The following is a 10,872-nucleotide window of genomic DNA, read 5'->3' as shown; positions in this document are numbered from 1 at the left end:
TAAAGTAAAAGTAAATTTATTACACACACACACTACTCGATACTAGGCAGAAATTTACAAATATACACAAATAGATGGAATTACCCGCAGATGACAAAGTGTAGTATCTCATGTCTCCCCCATATGGGAATTATAACCCAACAAACCACATGTAGTGCTTTCCTCTTATTTAATTTCTAAGCACTAACATAACACAACAGAAATGCACTTCTGAGGTCAAAGAAGACTTTTATTGTTATTTTATTCTTCCCCAACCACAATGTTTATGAATGAATGACGAATTAGTAGCTTTCAAGTCCGCGTTAATCAAACAAAATATATCAGTTTGCAATATACACAGCAGGTTATATTTATAAGATATTGTATGCAAAGCAAAACAAATACTTCACCGTGTGGGAACTATTCACAGCTTCATCTTTCTAAGGTCTGCAAGCTGAGGACCCCTGTCAACCGCGAGAAAGAGAGATTCATCTACCCACACGGGATTGCTGGCAGCCTGCGCCAAGCTCCAGCACGAGGTCCGGCAGATTCGAATCTGACTCTCTGCAGCCTGTTACATTCGTTACAAAGGTGTGCCCCCTCCTCTCAGACCTGGGAAACTGAGCAAGCCTTTTGGAGACTGGCCAGGTCTCCAAGACTACTCCTGTTCCCAAGCTCAAGGGAAGAGAAACGACGCCCATGTACTCTCTCTTATCAGGTCTAGTCTACTGTGAGAGCAAAACATCTTGGTTCTCTGGTGCAAAAACACAGCTTGGAAAAATACAGAACTCCACGTTAAAGGCAATGGGCAGCTAACCTAAATATCAAATGCAATGTCATGTTAAAGGCAATAGGCAGCTAACCTAAATATCAAATGCAATGTCTAGTGTCATGTCAAAGCCAATAGGCATCTAAGCTGAATACAAAATGCAATATATAATATCATGTCAAAGTCAATAGGCAGCGGAGCTGAATACAAAATGCAATGTATAATATCATGTCAAAGCCAATAGGCAGCGGAGCTGAATACAAAGTGTAATATATGATATCATGTCAAAGCCAATAGGCAGCGGAGCTGAATACAAAATGTAATATATGATATCATGTCAAAGCCAATAGGCAGAATATCTAATAGCATGTCAAAGTCAATAGGCAGCTAAACTGAATACATCATGTCAAAGCCAATAGGAATGCAATGTCAAAGCCAATAGGCGGCTAGACTGGATACAGCATGTCAAAGCCAATAGGCAGAATACAGAATGTAATGGCTAATGCAATGTCAAAGCCCATAGGCGGCTCAACTGAATACAGAAAGTAATGGCTAATGCCATGTCAAAGCCTATAGGCACAATACAGAATGTAATGACTAATGCAATGTCAAAGCCCATAGACGGCTAAACTGAATACAGAAAGTAATGGCTAATGCCATGTCAAAGCCAATAGGCGGCTCAACTGAACAAAACATACCATGTGCTACTGGTGAACATTGAGCAACTAATATGCGCAGTGGTGAAACACAAAGTCATTGGTCAAAACAAACTTTATCAAATGGCAGGACATTCCGCCCTTTGACCAATGAATTTTTGTTTCACATATCTCATATTTCAAACAAACAAAAAAAAAAACCATCAGCACAAAAAAAAAAACATTATGATCAAAGCAATCCCTGTAAAGCAATAGAAGTGAATTAACACATTGATTTCATAACCTTTCACATCAGATACATCTACATAGAAAAGACTGGGCAATTTTTTTTTTTTTTTTTCTTCTGAATGAGTCTCTAATTCAACAGTGTTAGCAATTTGATGTGGCATGAGTTCTGCTCATGTAAAGGTGCACGGTCCACCTGAAAGGTTTTCTGGAAGGTAAGCAAAAGTCAGAGTTCCATACGAGAGGGGAAAAAAAAAAAAACACAGCAAACAAGTTGAACTTGAACTGAAGGCGCAGTTTGCGCAAAATGGATCCATGGTGCTGGCACTTTACTCAGCCAGGTTCAGGTTGGGGATTCGGTCCCTTCCCCGATCCCACACGCACACACCGGAAGGGGGACCACGCAGCACACTCAGGGACAGTGGCGAAACGTGGTAGGATCTGCAAAAGAAACAAGTATGACTTTTCTTGCAAATAACATTTTTCATTTAAACTGCACCCTTCCTCTTTCTTTCCCCGTTTTATAATCAGCAGGACGTTTTTGGGGCCCTTTGTTATATTCTCTGCAGGTTCTGGAGGATCACTTGGGGCTTCAGCCCACACATCAGTACTGAGGTTTTTATCTGCTGCACCACAGCTTCCCTTTTCTTGCACTGTCAGAAGGGCTGGGGCAGACTCCTTCTTTACCAAACCTCCATTCACTGCATTTTTGTCAAGTTGGGCCATTCTGTCTCCAATTTGTATGAATGAATCAGATTCTTTTCTAGGTATCAGCATAATTTCGATTTTTCCTTGGTAATTTGCAGCAATCACTCTCCCTAAAACCTGATCAATTTGCCATTTCTGTTCTGGTAACTTTCCTCTCCCCAACTGCTCTGTGACTGCTTGCATGACAGATTGCTTTTGTGCGTGCTGCACAGTTTTTATCAAATCTAGGGGAATGTGCATCACTCTCATCTCTGCCCACCTGTAAGTGGCCTTTTCACATTTCTGGGGCACCCACATAGCCATCCCCACTAAGGCAGAATTCTGGGTGAACACTTCTCTCTCTGCATTTTTCTCATTAACATCTGCAAGGTAATTGAACCAGTTAGGTACAAGCCATGTGGCTAAAACATTATCAAAGAACCAAAAATCAGCGTAAAAATGACACATCTCACGTAGCTCTTGCTTTAAAATCTGACACACATTATACAACTCTGTTCCTTCTACGGTGCCAGAAAACAACATTTCAGTCAATGAATCATCAGTAAAACAAACATGCTTTTTATCTTCAGTAGACACGAATTCAAATGGTGCACACAATTTCATTGGTAATTCTTTTATCTGTGGTACTCTAGCCCTGTCTTGCAAGTACCAGATCCATTGTATGATTCTAGCTAGGGGCACTATTTTCTTCCCTTGTTCATGATTTAAATGTACATAAGTATTTCCTTCTTGCACTGCGCAGAAACCTAAAGTCTGCATTATTTCATTTGCCAAATCACAAGCGCGCAGCTGCATATTATTTTTCACAGTGACCATGTACAAAAGTGTTAGGATTTCTCTCAAATGAGGGCTATTCTTTTTCCAAAAATCAAACAAACTAATGAAACTCGGGGTGTCTTGCTCTAAAATCTTTCCTTTTACTTGTGCATTTTGCAACGGTAACTCGTCGTCCGTGTTATCAGTTAAGGAATGCACTTTGGCTGCCAAAAACCCTGGCTCACACGAAAGCTCAGTGCAGCTCGGAGCTGTCTTAACCCCCTCATTACTGGAATGGGACAAGAACGATTCTTCAAAAACAGCCCTTTTATAACTTTCAGTCGGGCTAATTTGCTCACGTAAATTCCTATTTTCATGTTCCAACTTCCTACATTTCTCCTGCATTTCTCTGTAAGCAGATAAAGGTATCCAGACCTTTCTGTCATCATTACTTCCAAAACACACTTTTTCTACATATATACAACAGGAATTATTTCTCAAAACAACATCAGGCATTTTAGCTACACATGCATTTTCTTCTGTAATTCCCCAAACAGAAAACAATTCACAGTTTTTCTTAGCACCATCAGGCAGTTCATCAACACATGTATTCTCAGACATGGTCTGCCGTGCTACTGTGATTCTCCAAACAGAAAACAATTTCTGTAATTCTCCAAACAACAAAAAACAATTACACTTTTAAAGTGTGCACTTAGAAATCTACCAACTCGTCAAACCCTTTAATCACCTCTTAATGACCGACACCCCACTTCTGGTACCAATTGTAGTGCTTTCCTCTTATTTAATTTCTAAGCACTAACATAACACAACAGAAATGCACTTCTGAGGTCAAAGAAGACTTTTATTGTTATTTTATTCTTCCCCAACCACAATGTTTATGAATGAATGACGAATTAGTAGCTTTCAAGTCCGCGTTAATCAAACAAAATATATCAGTTTGCAATATACACAGCAGGTTATATTTATAAGATATTGTATGCAAAGCAAAACAAATACTTCACCGTGTGGGAACTATTCACAGCTTCATCTTTCTAAGGTCTGCAAGCTGAGGACCCCTGTCAACCGCGAGAAAGAGAGATTCATCTACCCACACGGGATTGCTGGCAGCCTGCGCCAAGCTCCAGCACGAGGTCCGGCAGATTCGAATCTGACTCTCTGCAGCCTGTTACATTCGTTACAAAGGTGTGCCCCCTCCTCTCAGACCTGGGAAACTGAGCAAGCCTTTTGGAGACTGGCCAGGTCTCCAAGACTACTCCTGTTCCCAAGCTCAAGGGAAGAGAAACGACGCCCATGTACTCTCTCTTATCAGGTCTAGTCTACTGTGAGAGCAAAACATCTTGGTTCTCTGGTGCAAAAACACAGCTTGGAAAAATACAGAACTCCACGTTAAAGGCAATGGGCAGCTAACCTAAATATCAAATGCAATGTCATGTTAAAGGCAATAGGCAGCTAACCTAAATATCAAATGCAATGTCTAGTGTCATGTCAAAGCCAATAGGCATCTAAGCTGAATACAAAATGCAATATATAATATCATGTCAAAGTCAATAGGCAGCGGAGCTGAATACAAAATGCAATGTATAATATCATGTCAAAGCCAATAGGCAGCGGAGCTGAATACAAAGTGTAATATATGATATCATGTCAAAGCCAATAGGCAGCGGAGCTGAATACAAAATGTAATATATGATATCATGTCAAAGCCAATAGGCAGAATATCTAATAGCATGTCAAAGTCAATAGGCAGCTAAACTGAATACATCATGTCAAAGCCAATAGGAATGCAATGTCAAAGCCAATAGGCGGCTAGACTGGATACAGCATGTCAAAGCCAATAGGCAGAATACAGAATGTAATGGCTAATGCAATGTCAAAGCCCATAGGCGGCTCAACTGAATACAGAAAGTAATGGCTAATGCCATGTCAAAGCCTATAGGCACAATACAGAATGTAATGACTAATGCAATGTCAAAGCCCATAGACGGCTAAACTGAATACAGAAAGTAATGGCTAATGCCATGTCAAAGCCAATAGGCGGCTCAACTGAACAAAACATACCATGTGCTACTGGTGAACATTGAGCAACTAATATGCGCAGTGGTGAAACACAAAGTCATTGGTCAAAACAAACTTTATCAAATGGCAGGACACCACATGAAAAAACAATCCCTGGTATCCCAATGCAACATATGCCTGTAATGTAGAGTGAACACACCAAAATCTGACAAACAAGCATATTTACTGTACAGGAGAGTGGGTCTCACTCTTACTATGCAAATCAACATTACCAGACACATCTAGAGATATGTTTAAATACTTTAAACAGTGAAGGTTACTTTGGGATTATATTTAGATTACATTGATGTAACATCATGTACTAAATTATTTTGGTGTAATATCATCCTACACCCCTGGAGAATGCAGTCATACAAGCCAAGAACAACATTTCGAACATACTGGTGCTTTATATTTGCTTGCAACCCTTGGGAGGTTATTTTCCCAATTACCAAACGGAGCCTCACCTAAGGGTGAACCGAAGCGCTGAGCTTGTGCACCACTAACCCGATAGCCCTGTTCCGATATTACTAACTAACCACACTAAGCACACGCAAAGTATAGATACCTCTCGTGCCTACATAGCCTAATGCTACCATCACTATTCTCGATATCGATATATATATACCTAAACATAATAATAGATATGACTAGTGTTAAAAGTTACACAATGTTAAGTTGCATGTCAGTACGCTAAAATGTACCCGTATTGTGCAAAAACTACCAATACTCAAAAATATACATGTGTAGAGAAGTTGAGTATTCTTTCACTAAGTTAAGTGGAATGTACTGCTGTTTTTGAATTATGTTTTGAATTAAGTTGAATGAACAGATGTAAAAAAAAAAAAAAACTTAAGTGTAGTGAAAATGGCAGTGAAATAGTGTGTGCACTATTTCACTCATGCTGCAGTGGCAGTCCTGAAGAAAGGTTTGTCTGAGCTTCTTATGGGTGGCAAAAGAAATGCTGCAGACCATAAGGATCTTTGGGGTTTCAAAAGTCCTGGGTACCTAGGTACCGTGTACTAGGGACTTATAAGGAGGGTCCAGTGTGCCAATTGGAATTGGAATATGGAGTCACTAAAATGTAGTGACTAATTTGGTATTAGAGAGAGCATAAGCACTCGAGTTCTGGTTAGCAGAACATCAGTGACACAGTTACGCATACTGACAACACACACATAGGCCACAAATATGAGCACTTGGGTCCTGGCTAGCAGGATCCCAGTGAGACAGGGGAAAAGACACTGACAAATAGGGTTTTTATCTATAAGCACTGGGGTCCTGGCTTGCAGGATCCCAGTAAGACAGTTAAAACACGCTGACACACACTCACAAACAGGCCAAAAAGTGGGGGTATCTATGCTAGAAAGAGGCTACTTTCTCACAAAGTTAGAACTAATCATGGCTACACAAGGGGTTGGTATCAGCACATGCTGATGTGGCTGCTACAGTTTCCCTACTTCAGATATGTTATTGGTGACATAGTCTGTACAAGCAGACAAAACTGTATTTCTTTAGCTGTCACATTTGTCAGCAAATTAAAAGTTCAACTACTGCAAGTCCACCACAGACACCCCTCTTAATTTCAAAAAGACCTCTCCAATGTGTGTATTGAAATCATTGAGGGCCTTTAAATTCTGATGGTGCATTTAAACTCACTCTACTGGCCACAGATATTCAGAGTGATATTGTCCTTCCTGCATTTTTGGGTTTCAAATGTTTTGGCATGCCGATTATATTATTCATAGTGTGAGAAATTGAGTTGCTGGTTAAGTGTGGTGTGAGCCCTGGTTAAGCAACTGCCACAATCCTTTGAAGAGTGAACCTCAAAAATCCACTAAATTAACCTTTGCTTAACCCTGGGTTGCTTGGCATAAAAGCAGTCAGGCTTAACTTAGAGGCAATGTGTAAACTATTTAGGCAGCACACAAACAGTAATAAAGTGAAAACACAACATAATAAAATCCCAAACCAATTAAAAAAACATAGAATCATTTTTAATAAATTGGTTGACACCAAGATTGCTATAATCCAATCAGTAGAACCAAAGTTAGGAATTCTTAACATTTTAGGTGCAAAATAGCACTTAAAAGCAAAAAGCGCCAACGGAAAATATCTGGTCACCACAACCAATGGTCCACAAGTGCGTGGCCACCTCTTACAGGTTTAGGACTCATTCGAGTTGGATCCAAGTATGGGTTCAAGATGGTGGGATACTGTTATGTCCCTGTGGCTCTGAAGAAGAGGCGAGCAGACTAGCCCTTAGAGTCACTTCTGGAAGTCCTATGTGCAGATGAAGGAGGCAAAAAGTTTGGGACTGACCATGTAGAGAGGGCCATTTCCAACACTTAGTCATTGCTATTTTGGTTCCATTTTTGTTGCTCCACAATGGATGATTCCAAATAGTGATGAATCTACTGCACGTCCTGCTGTGTTGTGAATGGATGATACGGTATTTTGTAGTGTTTTAGCTCCAGGAATTGAACATGAATTGGTATTTTTCCTTTAGACTTGTGTGTGTGGTTACAATGTGTAAAGCTCATGCTTCTCTTTTTCCTGTGCCCTTTCAAGTTTGCACTGGAGTGTGAGGCAGTGTGCTCCCTTTTTTTGTGTGTCTAATTGACGGCTCCTGTGAGCCTACGAGCTGACGAGCTCTGGTGATGCACCTGTTCGCCTACTGAGTGGTACAAAAACCTGTGAAGACGTTCGGCGACATTTCAAGCAACCCCTTCAGATATATTTTCTCTCTGCTGATGACGGCCGAAAGCTAGAAACACGTGTCCAGAGATACGGCACTTGCTGCACCTACTTAAGGTGAAAGACTTTTTGAAAAATTTCTCTATCTTTAAATCAAATGACTGCTTTTACCATGATGCATTGGGGCTATTTTATGCTGGAGTGTGAGGCAGTGTGCTCCCTTTTTTTGTGTGTCTAATTGACAGCTCCCATGAGCCTACGAGCTGACGAGCTCTGGTGATGCACCTGTTCGCCTACTGAGTGGTACAAAAACCTGTGAAGACGTTCAGCGGCATTTCAAGCAACCCCTTCAGATATATTTTCTCTCTGCTGATGACGGCCGAAAGCCAGAAACACGTGTCCAGAGATACGGCACTTGCTGCACCTACTTAAGGTGAAAGACTTTTTGAAAAATGTCTCTATCTTTAAATCAAATGACTGCATTTATCATGATGCATTGGGGCTATTTTATGCTGGAGTGTGAGGCAGTGTGCTCCCTTTTTTGTGTGTCTCTTTTTAAAGTGCCTCCCTTGATGTTTCTTCACAAATTTTAAAATGCAAAGAATAAGGGTAACTTGCTAATCAGCTGCCAACTTTCATACAAAGTCATGAAACACTGCTAATGTTATCGGAAAATCAGAAATACATCTTTCCAACACTCAAGATATCTGTAACTTTTTTTGAGGACTAATCACTTCATTCGAACTGATCCCCTCTTTAATAGCTAATTTCTCAAAAACAGCTGAAGGAATTTATACCAAATTACAAAAAAGCACAATCCTTGAGAAAAGTTCTAACTTCATGCCAAGTTTAGTGTTATTCCATTCACCTGTTTTTATGAATTGGTGAGCAATCATTTCTAATTGAAATTAAAATTGGAAATTGTACTTTTGGGCCACCCTTTTCCTCTGCCCCTGCTTTACATATCTGCAGCAAACTTCAAATTAAGAAGACAAATTAGAAAAACGTTTTTGAAAGCTATGAGTAAGTAAGTTAGTTGAGGTGGATGCTAGTAAACCACAAGTAGTACAATCACTATTCTCACATTGGTGTTCAGCAATGGGATCAAGAACTTGTGGTTAGCAGTACCGCTCAGCTATTCCATTAGAAGTTAAAAAAAAACTAGATTGAACTGACATTAAACTGGTTTTTAATTTTAATTGACATCAGGTCTTTCTTGATTTTTTCAAATTATTTTGTATTCCAATGTGTGCACATTTTACAAGTTTAATGCAGCATGGAGTTCGATCTAACCACCTTGACAGCTCTCAAAGTGGTGGCGGTGAAGGCCATATGCAATGAATGAACACTGAAGCTTGGTCACTTTGCCAAGAATGCTGAATATGAGAAGGCTGTCCGGGCCTGGGAGGAAGCATGGCAAGCAGAGATCCCCTCCAGTAAATGAAGAAGAAAGGGACAACCTGAATCAACGTGAATTCTTTGGTGCTCCAGCCACGGCTGGACTGAAGTGGGCTCTGTCAGCCCAAGCCCTTCTGAACTGCAATCCACCAGTTGGAGCTCAGTGACAGGCAATGAGAAAGGGAGCTGCAGGCTATAATGGCAGTCATGGCTGTGGTGAAAAATAAACTGGCAGTAGAAAATAAGAAATTAAACATGGAGGAAAAGAAGGCCAGGCTGGAATTGAGTCACAGTGAAGATGGTGTTAGAAATGATGAGGTGTCTATGTGGGTACACACACACCTCTTACTTTTCAAATGGTATTGTGATTAGCTTTGTGATTAGTACAACTTTAACAAATGGTTTGTCTCTCACTAAAGACCAATTAAATGAATACGGTAGGCCAATAGTATTGGGGAACATTACTGTCTGCACTAGTTCCAACACTTGTGAGGGATACACTCTTGACTCCAAAAGAGGGATAGCTAACTCCTACACTCAGTGAAGGAGGCTCTGGTGCAGATGTTTGGTTTTACACCTGAGGACACTGGAAGACATTGTGGGACACACAAAGACAAAACAATTCTGGCTTGACTTTGTAGATGTCTTATTAAAAGTACTAGAGGATGGATTGAAAGACAATAGAGTCACTAATGAGGATGAGCTATATAACCTAATCATGAAGGAGCACATCATAAGGAATTGTCATTAAGAGGTGCACCAACATCTAGTAGAGCCAACGTTTTCTAACCTCAGATATCTTGCTAAGGCAGCTGATGTGTGGGTTCACACTACGGTGTTTAAAAAGTCCCGGGGGGGGGGCTCCAAGAAAGGCAGATCTGGATCAGCCCCCCTCAGAGGATAGAATAGAGGGAAGCAACATGAATAAAAAATTGAAGTTCCAGCAAGGACTCTAAAAGCATGCCCAGAAGGGGAAGGCATGTGCCTTTTTTAAACCCAAGTGGGAGGGTACATCAGGACCAAACCTATTGACCTTGCTAAGGCTGTGGTATACCTGGACTGTTACAAGCCAGCACATAAAAAGGGAGTGACAGCATTTACAATATATGCCTTGCACAATAAACTTGGTGCATGTATGTCATGGTTGACTGTCACCACAGCAGAATCCATTTCACATTTACACTGGAAAATGGTGTACAAAATTGAAGGAGGTGGTAGCCTGCAAATTAGATCTGTAGAATGTAGGGCTCATGTAATGTGTTTTTGAAACCATTGTTATTAGTCAGATTTTGGTGTTTGAGAGGATGAGTCACAGTAATTCTTTAAAATTGTGGTGTTTAACTGCTGCACATGTGTTGCTGCACAAGTGTGAAGGCATTTCTCTTTTTGGAACTATGTTTTGAATTTCACTGAGCGGGAGATTCCTAGGCCCTCCTCTCTTCCCTGACGATACTCAAAGAAAAAAGATGTCGGCTGGTTTGTCTCAAGAGGGATACACAGATTGTCACAACTACAGAGAAACACCCCAGAACTGTGTCTGGAGAATCCACAATTTTTGCTTCCAATCTTAACATGTGAGGAAACTTTGGCTTCTGATGCATTGTGATA

At 40.5% G+C, this 10,872-nt stretch overlaps 1 protein-coding gene across 1 annotated transcript; it reads right to left on the bottom strand.

Moving 5' to 3' along the window:
• Window positions 1-222: 222 nt before the first annotated feature.
• Window positions 223-3,823, bottom strand: LOC138285351 (uncharacterized). The gene is made up of 2 exons (XM_069225165.1): window positions 2,597-3,823; window positions 223-2,070 (listed from the first exon to the last, which is right to left on the bottom strand). The coding sequence occupies exons 1-2, from the start codon at window positions 3,712-3,714 to the stop codon at window positions 1,959-1,961; spliced, it is 1,230 nt and encodes a 409-aa protein (XP_069081266.1). The 5' UTR covers window positions 3,715-3,823; the 3' UTR covers window positions 223-1,958.
• Between the last annotated feature and the right edge of the window lie 7,049 nt (window positions 3,824-10,872).

The sequence above is a fragment of the Pleurodeles waltl genome, chromosome 3_1 (assembly GCF_031143425.1).
Source record: "Pleurodeles waltl isolate 20211129_DDA chromosome 3_1, aPleWal1.hap1.20221129, whole genome shotgun sequence".
NCBI classification, from domain to species: domain Eukaryota; kingdom Metazoa; phylum Chordata; class Amphibia; order Caudata; family Salamandridae; genus Pleurodeles; species Pleurodeles waltl.
The sequence above is the reverse complement of the archived record's forward strand: the minus strand, read 5'-3'. Positions and strand labels throughout refer to the sequence as shown.